General features: G+C 39.9%; 1 protein-coding gene across 5 annotated transcripts in view; it reads right to left on the bottom strand.

Annotated features, from left to right (window-relative positions):
• The window catches only part of sh3bp2 (SH3-domain binding protein 2), a 29,961-nt gene extending 5,050 nt beyond the window's left edge, over window positions 1-24,911 (bottom strand). For 2 of the 5 annotated variants that reach the window (XM_040000421.1, XM_040000424.1), the window contains exons 1-3: window positions 12,439-13,572; window positions 1,258-1,397; window positions 1,042-1,144 (exon numbers count right to left, since the gene is read on the bottom strand). In XM_040000421.1, coding sequence (XP_039856355.1) covers window positions 1,042-1,144; window positions 1,258-1,397; window positions 12,439-12,542 — 347 coding nt within the window. In that variant the 5' untranslated portion in view covers window positions 12,543-13,572. The other 3 variants (XM_040000425.1, XM_040000423.1, XM_040000422.1) reach the window with 3 other exon arrangements.
• Window positions 24,912-25,943: the final 1,032 nt, after the last annotated feature.

Genomic DNA, 25,943 nt, shown 5'->3' with positions numbered 1-25,943 from the left:
TATTAGTGCTCCACATTATTTGATGTCATGGGAAATGTGCAATAACAGCAACAAAGCACACCTGGGTGCTGCTAATGAGCCCCCTGTAATTGATATAATACAACCTTATTTGGATGTAATATACATAAGTATGAAAGAGATCAAGGAGTTTGTTGTAAATAATTTTAGTCTGAATTATTGCTGAATCACTGGCATTGATTGAGGCTGGGATCAGACAACCACCTTCCCTCCTTAAAGCCCCATTCACACATACTGTATAGACTAGGAAATGCAATAAGATGGCAATCACTCTCTGTGGGGAAGCCCTGAAGAAACATCCTGAGCTTCTTCACCATCCCTTCATCAATCAAATGTCACAAAGCAGCAAACATGAGGGAATCTAAATACTGCGATGTTTTGATGGGGATGTTTGCCACACTTTTTGTGAGGCAGCTGTTATGTGCTAAGTGTTGCTTCCTGGGGACTTTTTCAGGTGCCCTGACAGCTGCCTACTGTAAACACTCCCTCCCTCTCCCTCTCTCTTGATGGCAGCCAGGCCAGCTATCTACATATATTTGTTCTTTTCAGTTTTAAGAACACTCCTTTTTATACCCTTGAGCTCAGGTCTAACATTCCTGGAGCTTCAGGTGTACTCGGTACTGAAGGCCCATTTTTAAAGCAAGTACCGTACTTAACCTTTTCCTGCATTAAACCTTATTATCTACAATTACCATTTACATAGCTGTCATGCTGTAATAAAGCTTCAATTAAACTGGTGGGATGTGAGCGTCGCTGAGGCTCAGCCCCAGAATAATAAAGCCCCGAATAAGCACACAAAACATTATGGGTCCAAAGTAGAGAGTAACAGTCTAATCACAGTTGTCAAAAAACACGTGGGTTTCTGCGGCTCAGGAGGAAGTGACACCCATGTCAGAATCATTAACCTCAAAGTGCACCTAATCTTCACACAACAATATATAGACGTTGACACAAGCTTCACCCTTGAGCCCGAAGCACGCAGTTTAGTATGTTTATTTATGTAGGAAAATGTCTCCTACTGACCTGTTGTAGCCATTGAGAGAAAACGCCCCCTGTGGTGCAGCAGAGGTACTGCTCTTAAAGTAGTACATGCAGCCCTTGTGGATGATGATGTACCTCAGTGGCCCTGTAAGGCAAGCAATATGTATTAAGAATGTTTTCATGGTGGTGTAAAAGGTGCTGTATCAGTGATGAGAATGTAAGTGGATATTGCTCTTTCATGTCTGCCTTTCAACTCACATTTCATTAGGCTGAATTGGCTGCCTCCCTTCTTGTGGAGGTATCCTGCAGTGGTTACCCCTCCTGGCATGGTGAGGAGGTTCTGAGCCCCAATGGCTCGCATTGGCACTGGCCAGCACATCTCTGGAGATGACATGGTTCTACGGCAGAGCAAAGGACAGAATATTTTTCTGTCAGTCAGGTGAAACTGTAATCTCTCTAGTCGCACAAGATCGCAGAAATGAATAAGGAAATGAACGCCAGCATAAATAAGCTAACAAACAAAAACCAAGTAGCTTCAAGGAGGCAGCACAGAGGCAGGACCACATCCTCTCTGCTAGCAAACCTGCTTCCTATCCCCTTTAGCTTGAGGACGTTCTGAGCTACATCAGCTCTCACACAGAAAACTAGAAGACACTCAGCAGTTCATAACAAAACAAAAAAATGACTTATTTGTTCTCCCATATACCCTGAAACATATTTGGAGCAGAGATGGCGATAAGACCACCTCAGACTTAAGACCGGCCACTCAAAACATCCAACGGCGAAGCCTGTTTTTGGGCTGTGAACGCTCATAGAAGTGGAATTATAAAGTGATGAACAGATTAGTACTCATAAAACACCTCTCTACTCAGCTGTGCACTCAAAGCAGCTTCTACTACAAGTCTCATTCACACAGTCACACATTCATACTGAGCTTTTATCCAAGCCTAAGTGCTTTCCAACATTCATGCAGGCAGCAGGGGAAACTCGGGGTTCAGTATCTTGCCCAAAGATAAGCCGTCCTGGAAACACCTAAACCAAATAACTAGTCCTGAGCAGAACCATTTCTCAACAGCTATTAAATATTAATTATTTCATGATTTATATCATCAATAAAAAAAACAGCATTTATGTTGTAGAATTAAAAATCGGTTAGTTAATGACTGCTGGATAAGCAGTCCTGACAGGGAGTGAGTAAAACAAAATGACTATTTCACTCCATTTCTGTTAATCTAAATTAAATTACATTTATTACTCAGTCAAATTCCGTAGTAACATGAGTAATGCTCGGCTACTAGTCTGGTGTGGATAGGAATCTCTAATCATTAGTTGTGAATCAAAAGTCACAAACTAAAGACAAACAAATTGTGACACTGTCAGAAATGAAGGATCAACTAAGATAACATATCATGTGCTATGAAACTCTATACTGCTAATGGGACACATGCCAGTGGACTAGCAGATGGAGAGTTATAGCCTTGCTGTGTCCACTGTGCTGCTCAGGAAATGCTGCCTGGCTTGGGTAGCTCACCACAGCTGGACAAAGATCACTAAAAGAATGAAACATCTTTTCGTCAATTTCAAAAACTTTTCTTCTGCAAATTCCTGCTCTTACACCTGATGCAGGTGTTGCCTACCTCCTCTTGAGCTTCTTGGTGAAGATCTGAATGGCAGCGTTCTCCCTCAGTATGCTGACTGTGGAGGCTAACATAGTAGAAGCTAACGCTGGCAGGATATCCATAATAGAAACAAGAAACCTTTTGTTTCTTTCCTCTGTGGCATTTACTGTCCCATCAAATCCAAACTGAGGGCGATTTAGCCATCCAATTTTTAAGTCTGTCTTATTTTCTGCTTTTTGCCGCAGCTCTCTCTGACGGCCTCTGCTGATATCTATCTGTCTCACTCATAAAGACACTCAGACTAAGGTGGTGGACCTACGTAACAGGAACCTTGAATTTTTGCATGGGCAAAGGCACATATTTAGTTCACACAGGAAATGCATAACATCCTGTGTCCTTTTTTGAGTCTTCAAGATGTAATGTGAAAAAAAAAATAAAAATGTGGGTGTGATAGAAAGAGACAGGTTGGTGGGGGTAGTGAAAATAAACATTACTTCAAGATCTAAAGTGTTTATGTATAACTTGCAGTTTATCACCAGCATCTGCTAGCCTGAATTGGAAAGAAGTCAAGGAATGAAGTATTTAGGAGGATTTAGTTGGTGCCAAAATCCACCCCCTTTCCCTGAGATAAAAAGACCTTGAGAATTAAATGGGCATGCATTCATTTACTGATGTTGAAGCGCAGATCCTGGCAGGGCTGCTTTAAAAAAACAAGACACCTTGAAAATGACTCATGCCAAAGTCAGTTTTTGTGTTATGCTTTAGACTTCAGAGTATTTCAAATAAACTAGGTGAGGCGATGATGAATGAATGAGGATAAACACCCCACACTTTAGAGTAAAATTTAATTACATGTAGGAGATAAAAAATAAAAAAAAAGAGCCCGAGACTAAAAGCTCTGCTTATTTCTGAAGGTCTGTTTTTAGAAAAAAATAAACTGTTGCAGGAACGTGGGCCCCTTTGACTCAACCAATGACAATGTGGTTTCCAAGACATTGTTTGAAGCATACTGTTGATTCAAGCATACTGTTTGATAGTTGGCTAACCTGCTGTTAGCCAACTAGCAAGTGTTGGGTAACACTAACACAACAGCATGGTTTATCATAGGATATTGTATGCACTTACACTTGTAAGTTTGACTGCACTCAAAATAGCGAGCACAAAAACAGAAGTAGGTCGTGTCAGAATCAACTAACCACAGCTAGCATGTTTACATATGTCACACATGCTAGCGATTAGCATGCGAGCTCATGTAGTGAACTATTTGCTCTAATCTGTAGCACCATTTAGGGTGTGCATAAGAGCTCCTCCTCTGTTAGATGTTTTAGTGACCAGGTAACTGAATCATTTAAAATCAGCCTCAGTCTCTTATATACCAAAGAGATTTAGAGGAAATGTATTTATTCTGCTCTGAATATTCTGAATGGTGAGAATATGATCGAACATAATTAAACAATATTTCTTGATAATGAAGATGAGGAATAGAAATATTGCAACAGTTTAGACTGAAGAAGCTGTGGTTAGGGCAAAGTCTGCCAGGACTGGCAGCAGCTCCCCCGCTCTGGCAGATCCGCTCCACATCACCACACCCTGGTCATAATTCAACCAAAGCAGCCTACTTTGAGAACTAGAACAAAATGTATTTGCACGGACAGATGGAAGGAGTTAAACCTGTTAGCTGATAACACATGCAGGCCTCAAACACATCACAGGGTGAAACTTCAGCCTGTTTATGACCTCAGTCTGCCCTCCTTCATATCTGTGTGTGTGTGGGGGACTTCAAAAGGACATACCAAAGCTATCTTGTGGTTCGTTTTTCGCCTGGGCCCATGTAATGTTTACTGATAACTATCTGATACAGACCTCAGCACAGACACAAACGAACAGGCACGCCAGACATTCTGCACTTCATCTCATCTCAGCCCGAGTGAGGTCAGCTGCCGCTTATCATCCGATACGGATTTCATGAAGTCCTCATCTTCACGACAGAAACAACACGATGGCGATGTGACTGCGTACTCAACACCTTTATGTTTTCTGGGAAATGTGTTAATTCTTTTTCCACTGACAGAGGAGAAAGATCAGAGTCAAAAGTAGTAGTGGGAATTTGTGGGAATTAGCGAACCCCCCAAACCCCCACTGGTTTCTTCTGCAGTTCTCTCCTTGAACTCATGTTTTGTTGTGTCTTTTGTTCAACTCTCATAATCTGCATGGCCGTCAAACTGTATTTAAAAAAGAAACCAAAACATACATGCATCCAAACATCCATAAGCCTTGTATGATACCTAAACTTAAGTTACCTAAGCTACTCGATCATCACTGTAGCTCAGTTTGCACACAGTTAGCCAAACGATCCCACAGGTAGAACTGAATATTTGGCCCAAATGTGGCCCACATCAGCACATCTTGACTTGGTTGCTTCAACTTAGCCTAATAATTCAACTTTGCTCTCAAAAATCATATTTAATATCATCCAAATGAAGACATTCTTTAAATATAGCAGAGCAGAGACGGCATGGAAAGGAAATCCTGTCCAAATAAATAAAAAAGAATTTCCCCTAGTAGTGTCGCATTAGATCACTTCCTAACAAGTAAAACAATGAAACACAAAGTTTCCCCATCAGCACGCTGACAGGCTTTCTGGATGCTGATATCACATTTGCTTCTCCCATCATGTGGTTCTTGCATGACTTATTTAATGACCAAAATTCGGTGACCAGAAAAAACCCCATAAAAAAAAACAACCTTCTGCCAAATACAATCGGGCTTGCCGTGGGTTCATCCTGAAAGAACAAAAAAAAGAAGGCAGTGTGATTTAGCTACAAACTCGCTCACCTCACCTACTGCTTTTTTAAAGTTCCTGAAGAGATGCTAATCAGAGAACTGCTGTTTCTCAGGAAGAGACACACAGCCCACATACCAGACACATTCAAACACATTTCCTCTCTGGACACAAACACAATGTCTGCCCCGAGCGGTAGTTTAAAATTATCTTCCACATTTAAACTGTGTGTCAGTGCCTATTTGCTCTTCACCTGAGACGGAAGTTAAAGTTTAGTTCAATGCCTGCAAATTAATCAAGAGTAGAAATCAGCAGACATCGTGACAAAAGTAAATAGAATCCAGCTATCATTCACGTAGCATCTAAATTTGTCTTCCCGAGAAGATGACTGTGAAAAAACTACTGCAGGAAAAAGACAAAGACAATTACGAAACGCCGGGCCAATGATTCAAGTCGTACACAACGTGTCCTCATTCAGATACGCTCTCCAGCAAGCTGAAGAAACTCAGAAGAGGGCATGAAGACACTATAGGCTGCATGGTGTAATGTGTGGACTCATGTTAGCAGGCTGACTGTTCATTTTCAAATTGAAATTGAAACTAGTTCAGTTTTTGAATGGAAATCCCCCGATGATTCAAGTCCTAGGAACTGTTTGTGTGAGCTCATAGAACAGTGCTGTTGCAAAGGAATACAAGCAAACTCTTTCTAATTAACAGAATACAGCACAGTATGTTCCACTGGATGACATTAGATTTCAAATTAAATGGGTTAAAGTTGTAACTTATAGTGATACAATATAAATTAAAACAAATGCAGAGACTTTAACATGATCTTTTTATTGAAGTAGCTTTCTGTGCTCAACCTAACTTATCCTCATATTATGGGACCTTTAAGGCACAGCTCAGGGGAAGAAAACCTTTACTACCGAAAGTACTCCATGATTGAAAAGCCTCGTGCATCCACCAGCATGGATGTGAAAAGCCTTAAATTAAACCTGAGAAGGAATACTTCCCCTCTCTAATGTTTTCATTGGGTTTCTGTGTGTTTGTGTACACCGGACCCCAGCCATTACAGAAACACCTCTAAGTTCCACGAATGTAATGCGCAATGTTAATCTTGTGGGACTTTAATCAGTAGTTTAACTTGATTGAAAATCATAATCACATTTCTGATGTGTTGCAAGGCTTGTTATATAAAGATATCGAAAAAAAGCCATTCCTAGATACACTGCACATGCAGATAGTAGCAACATATCAGTATCATATGAGTAATTATATCCTGTTTATTATCTGTTTGACTGTAATGGTGACCATATTTCAAAATGCCGCATGATATAGTAATAAATTAGAAATTTAATTCTCTACAGAAGCCGTAAACCTATCAGGAGTTGACAGTCATAGATCAGATGAGAAAAATTGTCGTTCTCTCATAGACTTCTATACAACCACAATTGTTTACACAACCAGAGGAGTCGCCCCCTGCTGGTCTTTGGAAAGAATGCAGCTAAATCCCCCCTTTATAGCAACATCCCAATGGGATGTTGAAAATTACCTGGGCATCCCAATGGGAGGTTGATTGGTCTGCCTATCCTGGGAAGACTGTAACTGGAGCATACAATACAACAAAATACAATTAACTGGAAAAGTCCAGGTAATTTTCTTTGTTCGATACATCATGTCCACTAGAGCTGTAGTGGACAGATGGTGTCATGGTAACAATGATGTCAGGAGTTGGATTTGTGAGCTGCACACACAACTTCTATAAAAACCAAAAATCAACTAGAGGAGAGGCTTGTGTAGTTTTTCCTGTTGCGTTCTTTTGTTGTGAGCTATCATTTTATTCACAGACCACAGATCAAACTAAGATGTGCACAGACGCATACACAAGTCCATCACTGTCTACGTGTCACAGATCTCGGCAGCTGTCAGGTGTCTACAACAAAAAAAGCACGCCGCTAACCAATGTCCACGCAAAGTGCGTGCTTCGTGCTTAGACCAGATAACAAAGACCCTCACTGCTCACAACCTCAGGCTGACTCAAAGGTCACAGGTAACCGCTGACACAGCTGCAGCCGATGCAGATCGTCCCATCCAGGAAACAGTGTCATTGTGCTGTGTTTGATGTCTGCAGTGCACTGCACCTCCCCTATGACCGACCACAATGGTTCCTCCATTAGTTCAGCTTCACTTTTTGCAGGTGTGAACACATGAATAGAAACTTTGGGTTTATCTCAAGTCATCAGTGTTCTTTTACTCACTTCTGTGAAGCTGTCCAGGTGATAATGATTAACACAGCTAAAGTGTTAACGGCACAGATCTTATAAATTTGCTTGCTGCTTTTTCCCACGGATACCTTCTTAGAGTTGAGAATACGTTTTATAAACACCATCATGTGTTACTTCCAGGAAATAGCCCTAACCAGCCTTAATCTGGATATATCTGTAACTTCAATAAAAGATGGGTTTCTTCTTTTTGACATGTGTGATCTTTCATCAGGTTTATGGCCCAGATGCTGAGCAACCACCGATTCTAGGTGCCTTTTTCTTTTTTTTTTAAAGCTTTTATTTTAAGAAAAAATCTACAATGATTAAGTTAGCCAATGTATGTACAGTTTAAAGAAGTTAAAAATGGATTAAAGAACCAGTCATTAAGATCTTTAGCTGTTCAGCTGATATGTCTACTAGTGTTAACAGGGGAAAGAGCTGTTGTAGATTGGGTACAGTCAAAATTATTGCAAAAGTGTGCAATGATATTTTGAAATGGTTGATTTAAAGAGATGGGCTGGGTTTTCAACCAGCCCCACTCAAAGTGACTTTGTTGTCTCAACATGGTAATAAAACAGCAATAAGACTGAGTCAGCTATCAGTTTAGAAGTGAATGGGGTCAAGTTAGCAACTACATACAGTCTGCTTGTGACAATATAGCAATTAATAGTCATGAATTGGAGAAAAGCGCATATTTGTTGCATATCTCCATACACAGAAATTCAAATTAACTAACTACATTCAGAGTCCAGGATTTTAAACAGATATTCAGAAATTCCTCCAAAAATAGTGACCTTGTTGCTGCAGAATGGCAATTTAACTGCAAGTCCAGAACCAGAATACAACCAGCTGGCAGCCAATAGAGTCCAGTCCTACTCTACTGCAAAGAGACGCTTGGCAGATGAGTGTTTTCAGTGCAGTCAGTGAAAAAACGATCATTTGGAGACAGGTTGCCGGTTGATGATCTGTGCAATCACCTTGTGATCAAAAGTGGTTGGCACAACTGCTTTCAATCGGACACCAACAGCAAGAGCATTCGATGGAGTTGCTGCACAACCACTGTCAAGAAGTTGCTATAAAAAGCTCTACAGTGCTCTATAGTGTGAGACCTGTACCTGCAGGTTAACCATTAAAACTAGTTGGATTTATATGTTTGAGAATTAGAACAGCTTTAGCTTTCAAAAAGCAATACTTTGTGTATAATTTTGGCACTGTAGCTTGTGGAAATGTCTGGCCTTTCCAGTATCATCTCCTCGGTTTTTAATGTAAAATGAATTCAGAGAACAAGTGACCACCGGTGTGTAGGACTGTTTGGTTTTTTATTAACACGGAAAATTGGAAAAGCAGAAGAGAAACAGAAACAAGTCTTTTGCTCTCCACACACACACCTGCAGCGATGGGCTCATAGAAAGCTGAAATAGTAAAAAGCAGGTCCTCTTTCTCTACCTGCATCACTCCTTCCTGTGTCCAAATATGGCAGTGCCACTCAACAGGAACTACACCATCGTCACACTTCTGTAACGGCTGCAGGAAGGATTCCTCTCAGACTGATGCACACAAACACACAGTCTAAGTCTTCAGTTGGAAAGATTCAAAGTGTAAAAATCCTACAGTAGCCGTTTGTAACAAATTACAAACTGTAATTTAGCAAGAAAGAGAAAAAGCGGTGAAGAGAAAGGTACACCGGATGAAAGGAAGGAAGGATTGAGATTCTGCTGTCTGACTGCATGCCCACCCTCCCCCCACAACGCAGGGGTCGAAAAATGAGAACTCATTTCCCGTAAACGTCTCCTCGTTCTCTCTCTTTCTAACGCAAACCTTGCTGAGGAAGTACCGACGTCCCAGCTGATGACCGTCATGGAAGCTTATCTCCACTGACAAATAAAGTGGATTTTTCTCTGAGGAATCAAATCACGAAAGCTAACAGACTTGGTTTAATTTACCGTATAAAATTCTTTTTTAAAAGCAAACATGGGCCATTGGCAAAGTATCGATCGCCTGTTTTTAGAGGTGAAAGCAACGGATTACAGCTAGCCCAGTTTTTGTAACGAATTCAGGCTATTTTTTGGATGCAAATACTCAGGAAATACAAGTACTTACATTACACTTTGCATGCTTCGTTCTTCCTCTGTCCCCTCAGTGTGCAACAACAACATTCCTGCTTTGACTTTGGTTTTTGAAGAAAGTTGGCATGAAAGTTTCATTTTAAAGCCTCACACCTACGTGCTTTCAGCCTCACCTCTGTGTGTCTGCACCCTCCTGTTTCTCTTCATCTCTTATGCATTCTCTTACAGTTTACAGTCTCACAAACACACTAGGTGTGATTTATAACTGATGACTTGTGTTTGTTATGACTGAGAACTTTTACAGTAGCTCAGCCCTGTTACTGGTTGCTCCTGCATAATGTTATGTAAATCAGTCCTCTCTCGACAAAGTATTCCCAACTGTCTATGTTGTATTTTTGTTATATACTACATTTTATGATAACGATACCACCATTTCTAGCTCTGTTTTCATACTCTTGGACTCTATTAAAGTAGCTTTGCATAATTCACAGTTCATAATAATTCTTAATCATCTTATACTGGAATTTTGGTGACGTTTTAGCCTTTGCGAACAAAAGGTTTAATATCGATCTCTCCTTTTGAATGAGTGGCTCTCATACATGTAATACATTAATAATATATATTGCATCTTGGATTTCTAATTATGTTAGGATATTTATTGGTTATTTAAGTTAAGTTATTTAAGAGGAAGTTTTGTCTTAATGTCATTATGCTTGCATAATGTCGACAAAGAGTCGCAAATCTTGAATTCCTAATCCTGATAGAGCACTGAAGCAAGTTATACTTATTATAGCACAGATTCTTTTTTTGTTTTTTTGCACCACCACCTGTGTTTGGAAACCAAATCAAGCTCTGCTGGTAACCTTAAATTAAAACACGTTCCCTTCAAAATCATTTCTGTTGGTCTCACAGATGCGTTCTGTCTGTCCTGAATGAGAACATGTGTTTTGGAAACGTTGTGTACTTGTGTACATTGTAGTTAACTTCAGCTGTGGGGTACTGAACTGCTTTTTGTTTCTTATAGTTTTACGATAATGTTGGTTTGTCAAATGTTCCTATGTCCCCCCTGTTACGAATAAAGTTTCCTTTGGCGTTGGACCCACGGCTATGGTGGCCGCAGAGCGAGAACAGTTTCATTTCCTGCGAAGCTCGTGTTAGAAGGCTGGAGATATGGTGGGCGCAGATGTCCGTGTCCTGCTGTTGTAGTTTTAGTCAGGGTGGTTACTTTCACAAAAAAAAACTACTCAGCTAGCCTCAGGAGAAACCTCCCTTTTGAGAAAAATGCACCCAGGTTGCATGTTAAAAATGCTAAGTTGAGAGTGACACACCTGTCTCACTATTGCCATAACCAGGTGCATCAAAAGACAGATTATGGATAAATAAGCCTTGCCTGATTACCTCAGAGACAAGAGCGAGCTGGATAAGCTTATAAGATACAACAGCTTTAACCCCCCCACCCCCAAAAAACATGTGTTTTTGAGGTTTTGTGAATTTTAAAACACCAAAAACAGATGACTGCATTTTTTGCTTGTTTTGCAATGTTCAACCTCTAGACATCTCAGATGTAAAAATAACTGCTCAGGTCTCCAAGAAGTGAAATTATGAAAATGAAGAACTTGCTCTCCCCAATCTCCTTACCCAAACTCACTAACAGAGAAGCAGGTAAAATGCTTTCATACATTAATATATCACTCTTCAAATAATGCCACTCACTGTGGACCTTTCATCTTGAATTAGCATCTATCTGTCAAAAATGTGACTCAGTTTTTTGGAACTTGGAAGTGTTTTTTTTCTTGCTGTTTACATCCTGGACACGTATCCACAGCTTCAGTGGGTAAAGTCTGTCATTCACCTTGTGAAATATACCTACTAAAGCTCAACGCGTTCTAAAATAAGACATGACCTAATGTGCCGTGTACTGTCATGGTATTTTGTAACTTGGTTACATCATATCTAGTCTCACTGGGTATGCTCCTGAGTGCAAACATACGCTCTCTCACATCTTTTCTTTTTGCTTTACTGGAAAAAATATTACATCAGTGCTATTTTTTTTTATTCCTGATTGTTTTATTTATTAATTAAAACATCTTGTTTGTTCAGTATTTACTTGATACTCTTGCCATGCTGGTTTTTTTTTGACTGCACAGGGACAGGGAGTGCTAAAAGTGCAATATGTACTACTTTCATTCCCTCATAAATATCGCTCGAAATAAGCCAAGTTAATGTCCGTTTTATTGAAAAGTTGTAAAATTCATCTGTTTCAAATGCAGTGTGAAAAATGTAGATGTTTGCTTTTGACTTTCCGACTTCTAAACAAGATTTTAACTTTTCTCAGTACTTTAGTCTGAAATGTTGCACTTCACTTAGGAAATCTTAAATTTGCTGTTTACACATTTCAGGCAGCAGAGAACGCAAGTTCAAATTCCATTAGTTAGATTATTGTAACAACCAGATCAAACAGCAGCCAGTAAAGATGGTACAAACCTCACTCTTACTTGCGTGGTACTCAAGATCATTCAAAAGAACCACTAAATACCAGATATCTGCCACTTGATAAACACAAAAACCAACTAATGAGATAGTCACTACCTCAAACGAGTCTCAGAGCTGATCACCAAACTCAGGCTGGTGAGGACTTGTTCAGTGAAAAAATAAAGATACCAGAAAAGCTGTGTCAGACCCAGCAGTGAGGATAATGTCTGAACTTACATGATGTCCCTTTGTTCCCGAATACACATCCTGGTGCTTGGTTTGGAGCTCCGTGCAAACGACTTCTTCTTCTTTACCGAAGGAGCAGACATGTCGGCGGACATGACAGTGGCAGTACAGGATAATATACCACCATAATTTTCAACCCACGTGGAGAGACGGATATACGGTTGAATGGACTCAAAGTAGAAAGAATCGAGTCAAAGATTCAAAATCATAAGAGTTGTTATGGGTGGAAGCATGAAAACAGAATGCAGATGAATGGAACTGGAGCTGGAGAAAGGTGTTAATAATGAAAGAAATGGATAGATGAGCAGAGAGAACAATCAGCTGTGTCGATTAGGAAGTCTGTTGATGATCTGAACCCCTGATACTCCACCAAGCGTTTCCTGAGGGGGGCTCCTCCTTCAGCTCTGGCACCTCATTGGCTGACTGCTTTCAGCATGTTCCTTCCTGCTTCCTCAAAGACAGCATGTGATAGGCTGCCGCTTGTAGCCCACACTTCTGCAAACACATAGCTCACACACTTGGACACCCAGCTCCTGTGAAAGAAGCCTGGGGACTTTCCGTCGCACAGGACTGGAACAATTCAGAGGTCAAGCGTATGGACGCAGACACACGAATGCATCTGAAAACACACACTGAAACAGAGCCGTTCCTCTGTGAGGTTACAGGTGATACTTTCTAGTGTGTAGTAATTCTATGAGACCCTAACTTCCTTTTGACTCTTAAAACCGACCTGTGGGCACTTTATAAAAGACTAAGAAGGCCTAAATAAAACAGATAAGCTTAGGCAGAAAGCTTGAAGAACAACAGGATGTATGAGTGTTGCAGTGCATAAATTTGTCACTGATAATGTCTTTCAACTCAGTTTTAATGATGTAGAATAGCTGTGGCAAACATAAGGCCCAGGGGACTAAAATTGGGCCGACAGAGACTGGAATCCAGTCTAATAGACGTTTTTTTAAAAAGTGAAGGAGGGCATAAATTTTGATCTTTAAAAATACGGGTCAACAACAACTAAAAGGTTATTCTCTGTGAATAGACTATGTGCACGTTAGCATATGCTACTTCCGGTGCGGAAACTCCTGTGGGGAGCTTTGTTTCCGGTGTCCTATTCGCGCCCTGTTTACGGTCCAAAACAAGTTAAGCAAATGAATGAATCAAGCGGCGATTTACATTTCTATAGATGTCTTGGGCATTTACCAATATATCTGTAAATGATGTTCATCGACTTGTCGATATTTTTTCCCCGCGCCTCAGAGCAAAAGAGAAAAGGGATTCAAATGTTATATTTCTCAGCTGTCCCTTGTTTATCGCGGGTGTTATGTTCTAAAAATAACCAGCGATGGGTGAAATCAAGTAGCCAATTTTATTTTTTGACGGTGCAAAGCGTTTGGTGGACATCGTGGACATACAGTACTGCACTTCAGAGTCACACTGCTAGCGATCGATGCAGCGATTCTGTACTGTACAGGAGAGACGTCACGGAGGAGATCGTCTGCAGCGATCAGGACACAGGACACAATGTGATGTAAAAAAAAAAGAAAAAAAAAGCATGCAAACTTGCACTAAAAAATCCGCGAAACAGCGAGGTGAAAGGTGAACCGCGTTATTAGCGAGGGACCGCAGGGATAGCTCAGTAGGTAGAGTGGTGGCCCCATGATCGGAAGGTCGGGGGTTCGATTCCCCTGAAAAGCTACCCTGAGGTACCCCTGAGCAAGGTACCGTCCCTACACACTGCTCCCCGGGCGCCCAATGGCTGCCCACTGCTTCACTGAGTGAATGGGTTAAATGCAGAGAGGGATTTTCCCCACGGGGACCAATAAAGTACTCTTTCTTCTTTAATTGTGAAGGTAAGACACAACACATCCTTCGTAAATACTGATGTATACGAACCCTTACCAGCAGTCATTCATTTTTTGTGTGGCTTTTTTTCACGGTTTGTTAACATGCTGTGTAGGTGTGTACTTGACTAGCTGATCTCGACATAATGGGGGAAACATCTGGTTTGACTATTCTTGTCCTGTAGTTTGAATGCTGAACATTTGCCTGTTTAAATCATAAGACCAGTCACTATACAGAGATGTGCTTCTGAATATGAACGAGGTGTCTTCTGCTGCAGTAATGCAGTTCTGCTTGTGTTGAGTGATGTAAACAACTGATCGATCTAAACTCTTTAAACGTCAAAATTGATCATTAGATTTTTTATGACACACAGTGGTGAGTGTTCCCACCTTCTGCTCTTTGTAACTTAACGCGATCTTTCCGTTTTCGAGTTTTGGACATGATTTTGGAGTATATGTTCGCAGTAGCGATTGACCGCAAAGTAAAGCTACCGGAAATGTACAACCCCACATCCGGTCTCAAACCAGGAAGTTAGCATTTTCTCGTGCACAGGGTCAATTAGACTGGGCAACAAGCTACCAGAACTGTTTCTTTATTTTACACAGGTATTTCTCCAAGAGTCATGCTGACAGATCGTATTTTCTATTTACTGTTGAGTATATATCCATAGTGTTGCAATTGCACTGCAAAATGAGTCTGACATCCCTGATCAAGACCCTAAAAGATTAGACAGAGACAATAAACCAGTCAATCAGACATGGCTTAGAGTACATCAGCATGAACTTGGTGATGGTGGGGACGAGATTGCCACTAGAAGCCATGCGCTACAACCGACTGGGAAGTGAGGGAAAAGATGAGCGCAAAGAGAAGCACAGAGAAACTGACAATGAAACACAAAATACTGGTGAGAGTGAGAAAAGAGATCTTTGGAGGAAAAAGGCTCAGTGCATCATGGGAAGTCCCCCGAGCAGCCGGAGCTTGTAGCACTGAAGCTACAGGGTACTTCAGGGTCAGATGATCCAGCCCTAACTTTTAGTTTGAAGCTTAAAACTAGAGCAGGCATCTCTATCCTAAACCCAGACTTTCTCAGTCTCACTAAACATTTGCTTCCTCAATACGTCCTCGTGCTTATTGTGTTCACAAATTTTAAAGACTAACATAAAAACAATAGTCTATATTTTAGTTTAGTTTTAATTTTCTTTATTTCTTTACAAGGCTGGGTTGAGCCTTGTATTTTAGTTCACTAAAATAACTTTTATATTGTAGGCTACAGAAGTCTGGAAAGTTCACCTCTTTTTAAATCCACAAACCTCACCAGACGACAGCTCTCTGACTTCTTTTTTCCCCCCAACATACTACCGTGAACACACAGGAAGCACCATGATGTCTAAAACCACCATACTCCTCCTGTACACTACTTGGAAGTGAGTTCATATTGCAAAAAGAACTGAACTATTTAAGTCATTCCTCTAAAAAATGACTAGCCCTGTATCAGTTTCTCTTTAAACATTTTTCCTTTACATCTCGTATCAGTTGTACATTTCCTAGTTTTGTATTAGCATTTGTGTTTCCACTCTATCAGCTTTTCCCTCCTCTTCTGTCCCCTTTTCTGTCATTACTTCAAGCTGCCACAAGTCACTTACAAGTATATTAGGCTGGGCTCAATCAAGGGTTCAGTGAGTTGTTCTGTAATATATCTGAATACAAAAATGTGAGAAAATAAAAACCCACTAGAGTGTGTCATATCACTTGGGTGAGGTTTGTTGGGTGTTGATTCAGGACCAAACATGAGCCTGTGTACTCTGAAGCATGTTAGTGTATTTGTTACCCACTGCAATTCACACTGGCACAGGAGATTCGCATTATTGATGTGCAGCCGACAAATCTGCAGTAACTGTGTCTGACGCTATCATGTCAGTATGGATCAAACTTTCTGAGGAACGCTTCCAGCAAAGGGAACTCCATCCCTGTACTACTTTGGTATACCTAATAAAGTGTCCTGCAAGTGAATGTATCAGGTTGCACTTTGTGATTAGGTTAGGATGCTCCTTACATGTATCATGGCCATATCTGCCCATCATAGCAGCTGCATCAGTTGCAAATCGAATACGTAGCAAGCAGCTTGTTAGCACGATGTCAAAGTGAGAAGCCCCAGAGAAAGACTGCAAATCAACGAGTTAAAGAAGAAGGTCACACTATTTTGGGGAATTTTTATGTCTTTTTTTGTGAGGATGCTATAAAATATGATCTTAATCTATTCCTCTACCAGACACTGAAATAGGTTTGCTATCAAAGCTGTCATACACCCTAAAAAGAGGAAGCTAAAAATAATGCCACTCCTTGTGTAATGTTTCTACTATTGTCAAGTTCCCATCCCAAAAAGGGGCAGCTAAGGTTACGCGGTCATCATATCAGTTAGTCTGAAGTCTCAGATGATCAACTGTTTATGCACACAGATGATGAGGCCATCTGCTGACAGAAAATAAAATAAAAAACACTCCTTTTCACACAAGTTGGATCACAGCTAGTAAAACAATTTGCATGTTTTTATATATATATATATATATATATATATATATATATATATATATGCTTCAGAACTTCCTTTTTCACTGTAAGTCTAATCCAGAGACAGTTGTTAGTACATGCGGGGGTATAAATAAGCAAGAAATTGTTTATGTATACCCAGATCATCTAAAGTGTGAACATATTTGGTACAAAACAGGTTTCATGTTGCTGCTGAAGTTTAACCAAGGGGACTGTACTGTACAGTCGTGTGCTGGTTGGCAGCTTTGAGGTGTGATGTCTGCACCACTTCTTTGAACGTAACGTTAGAAAAGGCCTTCTGTGAAATGGACACTTAAGGTGCTACTTAATGCTGAAAGTGCCATTTCAGGTGTAAAAACATGTATTTCCTTGTATTTGTGTAATCTGCATAGCTCTCCTCCTCAATGAACAGAGTGGACAAATTGCAGTGACAAACATTAGTGACAGGCCATGTAAAATTACAGAGCCGGGCCTCTTAAGTGTCTAAATGTCACCAACGCTCTGCTGACCCAGTAACTGCTTTGAGCTTTACGCCTCCCTGAGATTAAAATCAGCACAAAAACTGTGCACTGGGACCTTTATGGTCTGGGTTTCAATGGCTGAGCACTCTTGTATCACGTGATATTAACATTTCCATGTCAATATCACAAATAACATCTGAAATTTTTTGTTATTGTTCCTTTTTTTTTCTTCTGGCAATGTATCTCAAGCAGTGAAAATCGAATATCTGCTGATGTTGGTTTCCACCCTTGTTACCATGTTTGTCTAGAAAAAAAATACACAGTGTACATCAATAAAGATTTTCAACTCGAAGAGGATCAGCAAGATCTGATGTATGATGTAAGTGTTCCTTATTTTGTTCCTTCCTCATATGTCAATAAAGCCTCAGCTAATTTAGTTTGTAGCTCTGGTTAAGTGCAGCTGCTATTTTCAGATCTCTTCCTAAAAGTTCTTTTCATACCACTTATGCTGACCGTGCTGTGATTTTGCCGCAGACCACAATTCATGTTTTATACTGACACCAACTTTTTATACATTAAGGGTGCAGATTTCAGGAGTTTTCAGTTAAAGAGGCCACAGTTAGAAGGCTGCATGCCAGAGGATTTGTTTTTTACCCTAAAAGGGGGAACACTGTGAAACACGGACTACTGATGTAGTGCCCCAAAGCATCTGAGGAAGAACATTCAGAAGAAATACTCTGATGTGGTGCATACCAGCATGCTCAAAATGCCTCATCACCAGTTCTTCCACTTTATTTAAATAAAAATCAAGTCAAAATATCGAGCGCTGACCTGCCAGTTTTTTCCCTTTTCCAGGAAGTTAGCTAAGCATTAAATTTAGGCATTAAATTTGCTATAAGCAATTTATGACCAGTGCCTTTAAAAGCCCTATGCACACCTTTATAGGAAGATACTGGTTTAACTAGAATACGAGCAATAAATAAAAATGAAGATGGAAAAAGTGACAGGATTTTTTTGCTGCATTAGTTTCAGACCTTCACTGATGTACCAAGCATGCAGGTTAACCACACAACCTGCAGCAGCATGTAACAGCTGACCAAACTCACTGTACGGTATGAGCCAAACAGAATGACTTGCAGGGCTGTAGCAGTACTGTTGCTCACTGTGAAAGGCATGTGGTGACATTTTATATTCATGCAAGTGGGGACTGCTGGTCCCTGTTGCACTGAGTCTGAAACCACGAGGGCTTTGCTTGACAGCAAAAAACACAACTGAAATGGGTCAAAGCAAAACTCACAAAGGAAAACAACCAATGAAACTTGAGGATGGCTGCTGCTTTTACTGTATCTGAGTCAGACAATGACTAGTGACCTATACTTGATACCAGTGTAAAGTACTGATGATGTCACCAGTGGTTCAGAAAGGTGATTAGAACCAGTTCTTGTCATGCTGGCGCTGCACGACACTTCTCAGCCAAAACTACAAAAAAGGAATCCTCTGCTAACCTGGTTAGCCAGTTACCTATTCCTAACCTTATTCTGCCTTATCTAGTATATATGGAAAGGATATGTAAGCCCATTTACTGTGCTGTCTAAATTTAACTGTAAAGGGAAAGCTAAAAGAAAATATATCTGTTATATTCTTAAATAATATGTTTACTGTCAAGCGACCAAGTGGTTTCGCAACTGGACAAGTGTGGCCACGCTATCATTTTTTTTTCAATGTCTCTATTGGTGTTTGCCATACATATATGTTTCCTCATCTATGACAGATATTCCAACATGTTCTATGGTTTACAAATATGGTTTTCAAGATTTCTGGAACTTGAGCTATTTCCATCATCCTAGAGCTGTAAGTCATGGGTCACTGTGCTAAATTCCAATACACCGAATAATAATTGGAAAATTACAATAAAACCAAAGTCTATAATGTTTAAAATATACATATATTTACATTCAACAATTATATTAGCCACGCTAATGTGCCAACCCCTGTAAAAAAAAGAATAAATAAATTTTTTTAAGAGAAATAGACTGAACTATGTCATGTTAAAAAACTCAGTGGAAAAATGGATGTAGTGTTGCATTGTAGATAATGATGGACATATAATGAAAAACATCTTCTGACTGTAAAAGTACTGCACTGTTGCTTGAGTTTGACTATAGAGACAACAGCAGTGGTTAAACTACGTGTACCATAGTGCATTGCCCTTTATCACAGATATCACACATTTACAAAGCTCTGCTGCTAAACTCAAACTCCCTCTCATTCATATCTTGTAACTACAGTTTACGACCCAGTAGATCCAGTTAATCACAGAAGGAGGAGTAAAGGTGACAGACTGACTGACTTGGTCTGCAAAACCTATGATGAAATATGTATGTTCAGTGCCAGAATACCACTGCTGCAGAAACAACCCTGAAGAGCAAAAAAGATGGACAAAAATCTGATCCTTTTTGAAGGTTATGCAGCAGATTAACTGTAGCAATAAACAAATTAATCAATAGAAACATTCTTGTTAGAAAGAATCTTAAGAAAATATTCTATTATTTTAAGTCACATATGGCTAGACTGTGGTTTTACATGACTCCACATAAAGCAGCACTTCAAACACTGTCATTCAAAGCGTAAAGACATTTTCTAACATTTTCTAACCCAGACTATTCTATAAAAACTCAGAAAAGACTTAAAAACTGAACCACGCTTTGCTTTAACCCCACTGTGGCACTACCACCCGCACAGTTAGCATGGCTTCAAACAGACATGGGAGTAAACAGTAAACTGACTTAATATTAACAGGAGAGTAAATGATGGATCAAACATGCAGCTTTAGTTACATCTCAGTAGGACTGGGAAATATGAGTCATTGCAGAAACGCTTATGAGGATGTTTTCTGTTCTGTAAGGGAAATGGCTACAGAATATTAATAATATGATTCTGGGCTAAAGCACTTCTGTCTTACTGTAATTTGTGTAAGCAGATGCTACACATTAGCACGTAGAGTTTTTATTTTTGGTACAGGCTGCATAAAGGCTGCACAAAGTTAAATCAAGAGTCTGTGTCAAATTACTTCACACGGCTACGTGCATGTTCCTGTATTTTAAGTTAGAATAAGTAAAACTTCACCAACATTTGTATTTATTATCGGTTTGAACAGGTTTTGGTGGAAACCATGGAAACAGTCTGTTCGGACCGAAGAAGATGGATTGCTTTTACATGCAGTGCATGCATGGCAGCATGTTAAAATACTCTACTGGAGGCTAAAGTTAGCTGCTAGGTTAGTGATTTTTGAGGCTAAATGCCGAGACATAATCATGAGCTATATGACAATACAATATAGTATGTTAGCACCAAAAAAGGAAGTGTTTCGGGGCTGTTATTGAACTGTATGTCATTCAAGATTTAGCACTGTTCAGAGCCACACGAGTTCAATTATTACAGAAAGTGTATCAATGTGCCTCTGTGGAACTAATCGAGCCTCTATGTTGCTTGTGTTAATAAGAAATTATGTCTTTAGCAAGGCTACAGAAAGGAATGTCTTTATCATAGCACCTATAAATGAAAAATATAAAGCAGTTGTTGAGCTAACTAGCCTGTCTTTCATACAGTTGGTATGAATACATTAAAAAGTCTTCATACTACAAGTATTTCTGGACTTTTGATCTCTAAATACTATAAGAATCATGGCTCTTGGGGGCTATTAGAACAGCGTAGTCAACAGTCTGAGGCGCAAATCTTAAAATACTTTGTTCCTCTATTTGTTAACTATGACTGTTCCAAGTTAAACAACACAATACACAAAATATAATTCATAATTTATTTTTTTTTAATGTAACTTCTGCCTTGAAAATTTCAGATCTTCAACTGTTGTCAAAGAACCAGATACTTTGTAACTGATCTAAGCTCCAAAAGTGACCTTGTTTATGGGATAAATAGAGACATCCCACCTTCACAATTATGACCTACAGACATATGAAACCAACCTTGAAACAAAAACTTCAGTCATTAGTCAGTGAATTGTTAATTTGGGCAACAGAAAATTGTACAATTTAAAAGACATACCACGGTAGAAATTCTCTGCAAGATGTGAAGCCTCACACTTTGCTGCATGCTTGTATGTGTATAGAAACTCACCACCTTCACAATTTTGACCTATAGACTAAATTTAAGTATAGTGAGAATACATGCATGCATTTACCTTGAATTTCTGGTGTTGCGTTGATGTTTATTTATGTAGCTCTATTCAGAGATACATAGAGCCAAAAAGACCAAACAGCAGTTAGGGTTAGGGTTAAAACACTGACTCATTGAAAAGTTATCTTGAAGAGGAAAGGGAACAACAGTAGAGTTTGACATTTAGAGGAAGAAATACAAAAAAAACCCAAAACTCCCCCATCAAAGATAGGCTAAGCAACAAACGTGATCTTGACCTTGAATGGAAGTTGGGTGAAGCCTTATTAGGTTATCACTGAGTGTAAATCCCATTTTCCATTAGTACCTATTCGGATCGGCTCATCATCTCTGTGGTTTTCTGTTAGGTCATAGTATCTGGTACCAAGTACTTTTTTAGTGCCTACTCTGCCAGGGATCCAAGCGATCCAAGGCATCAACAGACTGCATGCCATGATTGGCTGGTCAGTGGCATCACTTGGTGAGTCATCAGTGCATCTCCTTCCCGAAAATCAAAATCACCATTTTTGAAACGCAGCAATGAGGGAAATGGCAACAAAAAACAACGCAGTGATCCCTGAGTCTGGCAATAAGCCACAGACCAAGAAGAAGGTATAATCGTTACCTCTCCGTCCACCTTTGTTGTGCCATTCATGCTGCATACTAATTACGTCATGAGACGCTAGGCCGCATTGCTGTATCGACCTCATGCGCATTAGGTGGCCCTCGACTGTAACAGAAAACAAGTCGAGGGGAGTTGTACCGCCTCGTGTCGCGTTGAACAAAGCTGAGTAGGTACCAATGGAAAAGGACTTAAGTTTAATTAATTTCTGACCAATGTTTTAGGAGGAAACACTGGTTACATTTTGCAAACTTGTGGATGGACAGACAACAGACGCATTGCCAGGGACTGAGCTCATAATGTCTATGGCTGGATGAGCTAAAAATGGATCACAAACAGTAGATACAGTGGAATTTTGACTTTTTTGAACACTCAGTTTCACTTCACTATAAGAATTTCTTTGAATATTTTAACTTCTTTGTGTCAGAGGCTTTGCTAAAAGACAAACCATAGCCCAAATATGAACATGGGTAGCCCATAAAAAACAGCTGTTCCATATATTTTTGATACTGGCACCTAGTGACAGCAGACAACAACAAAGCTCTTAACAGCATCGACAGACAGTATAAAAGATTAATGTAGCTTTGAAATGAAGCCATTGTGGAAGTGCCATTCTTTTTAATCACCAGCTTTTGCAGCCACACGCGTGGTTGCAAAAAGACTTTGTCCCTATAGAAGTCAATGCAAAATTGACCTCTAGGTTTGACCTCTGGAAGCACTTTCCGTTTTAGCCTCAGTTGTAGTAGTTAACACATTTGCCTAACACACCAAAGATCCACAGTTTAAGGCACAAGAAGTGCCACACAAGAGGCAAACACAGTTTCAAGGGGTCAAAAGGCAGTGTACTCCTAGCGCTACTTCCAAGGCTGGATAAAAAGGAGGGTTGCATCAAAGAAAATACAGTGAGCCCTTAGAAAATACAGGAGGGGAGATGAAAGTATCTACCTACATAACAAGTAAAATATACTGTTTATTTTATAAATTATAACTTTTACAAAAGAAGGAATATTCAGAGTATGCTGTCTAATGACTAATGATTGACAAGCTGTTAGCTAATGAGCATGCAATTTCAACTTCTGATCCGCCCCTCACTGGTCATATCACCGGCAAAACACCAAGATAGCCACAATGGAAGCTATCAAAAACTGGACCTCAGACCTCAATGGGTCCTGTCACAGTAGCTACGTCCATCTTTTATCCTGTCTGTGGATAGTTTTGGTGCCTAGCCCTAACCAAAGCACAGGTGAAACTGAAAGGAAACAGCGGCTGAATACAAACCTAAAAATAGTACCTAGTAAGGCCTATATTCCTGTGACCTTGTCAAAGTCAGACTTAGTTATTCCACTGCTATAGGCTATCAGTGATGAATTCCTGCTTATGAAGTGGTGTCAGGTGTTTGGAAGGATTGACTAATATGATTTTTTCTGCCGCTGGTCAAATATGGTGGTCAAAAATATCTCCTCTCTCTGTGTAAGTGTACAGTACCAGGATTGTCTGGGTTATAAGGAGGCTATCGGCACTGAGACCAACCTTGAAACAAAAATTTCAGTCATTAGTCATTAAATTGTTAATCTGAGCAACAGAAAATTGTCCAACAATTTAAAAGACATGCCAAGGTAGAAATTCTCTGTAAGCCTCATGTGAAGCCGCACAGTTCACTGCATGCTTTATGTGTATAGGTCTTTTCTCTCTGGTTCTGTGAGTGAATCCTTCAAAACCAAATTACAAACACATATAAGAACTCACAAACTAGTGAAAGCTATCTGAGCACTTGCATGTGGGGTGCTATCTCGTTCTGATTCAAGAGATCTGATAGCCTCGCAGCCTTCCCTTAGCATATACCTTGAATAGCCAAAACATCCCATACTGCACACATTTTGGATAAACTGTTGAAATATTTCATGAAACTTACCCATGGATTGCCGCGTCAGCTGTGTAGCTCCTTCGTCTGTGTCTGTGTCATCAGTGTGGTTTGAGCCTTGCAGAGCTCCACTTCAGCCCAGTTCACTTCCTGGCCTGCCTTTTTTAAAGCTGCTGTACAAAGTGTCATAACACCCTCCCTTAAACCACAAGATGCAGCGCTCATTCAACACAGACAAGCAGACATACAAGGCCAGCATTAAAAAAACAACCAGAGCGGGTATACTTACCAGCAGAAACTACTGAGCCCTGCTCCTTTCCACGATTATGGTGTGACCATGATTAACTCTTCTTTGGACTTAAAGGTTTGAGTTGTTTGAATCTTTACAAACAGCTAACTACGTCCTTACACTAGTGTAGACATACTCGTGTATCAACTTTCATTGGTTGTATGACTGCTGCATGAACTACACAACTAACTTCCCCTTTACAGCGCAGATGGACCACTCCTTCCTCTGGTCACTAATTATGTCACAAACAAACACCAACCTGCAGCCTGCTGCTGTGCATATAGCTTTCAGTGTGCTAACTAAAAAATTAAATTTGGAGTTTTCAGGAGCCTAAAATCCACAGAGTGTTTATCATATATCATATCTTAGGATCATGTTAGGATCATGTTGAAGCTGTGTAATTATTCTTACCCTGCTATTATAAATCTGCTACACAGCCTCTGGACAACATGTAAAAAAGATGATTCATAGGCCAATGTGACATCATTCAGTAGTGTGTGGCCTTTTGAAGTCAATTGATCATTACGCCGTGCTATTTTGTTTTTTTTAGCAGCAAAAGTGACTATATTTGGACAGCAGATTGGAGAGGAAACTCTAGCTAGCTTAGTTAGCACTTAGCATGTATAGGATCTATAGACTGTATATGTCCAGCACACTGATAAAGAAAACTACTAATTAGTGCTAAGCAACATCCATCCATCCATCCATTCGCTTCAGCTTATGCTTTTCAGGGTCGTGGGGGCTAAGCAACATATAAACAAATAAAATATCCCACTTTCGGTCACCACACATGAATCACAGACCTTTTGGACAGGTTGTTAGTATAAGATATCATGACCAGCTAAAGGGGCACTGACGAGAAAGAAGACATATTTTCCTTCTGACGTACACCTGCTACTTTCGTCCACTGCTGTCCTTACTCTGCTCTGAACAGCCGATTTGGAGAAGAGGTCACAGACACACTGCAGGAGGACACTCCCATTATTTTGTAAGCCTTTTCAGTCTTTAGATTCATTTGCTCAAACTGCTAAATGAGATCAACTATGACCAGCTGGGCTACTGATGTTCTCTGCAAACATGACTCTCACTACAGTATTATTATAGGCAAAGCAAGGCAGGCTTATTCATATAGCACATTACAAGTAAAATCTAAAATCAAAAAGATAAGAGTAAAAGAAGAAAACCTGCCAGAAATAATACCAGAAACAACAACAATAAACCAGTGCTTAAATACAATCATGAAAAAAGCTGTTTTGGCTTCTTTTATAAATAGGTAGTGTTGGAGATGATCTGGCCTCAGTGGGTTGTTGGTTCCATCTATGGGTAGCACAGCGGCTAAATGCCTTTTCACCCTGTTTAGTTTCAGGTCTGTGCACTGCTACAGTGGATGACCAGATCTTGCAGACTTTAGAGACACACTGGGCTTGTATCTACTCAACATCACAGATATTTCACCATTTCATACAAATAATTTATAGTCAGACATTTATTGATTAATAAACAATCAAAAATACTTTAAATCCAAATCTATATTTCACTATATTTATATTTCAATCGTATGCAGGGAGCTGAGAATTGGAGTGATTTGCTCTCTCTTCCTGGTTCCTGTTAAAATTCTAATCACTGTAGACTGCACCACTATTTCCTCCTCTGGCACACAAACTGAAATCAGCTGGTTGTAGCACAAGTATAAATATAAAAGACAAG

This window comes from Simochromis diagramma, unplaced genomic scaffold (assembly GCF_900408965.1).
Source record: "Simochromis diagramma unplaced genomic scaffold, fSimDia1.1 OVJJ01000596.1, whole genome shotgun sequence".
Lineage (NCBI taxonomy): Eukaryota > Metazoa > Chordata > Actinopteri > Cichliformes > Cichlidae > Simochromis > Simochromis diagramma.
The sequence above is the reverse complement of the archived record's forward strand: the minus strand, read 5'-3'. Positions and strand labels throughout refer to the sequence as shown.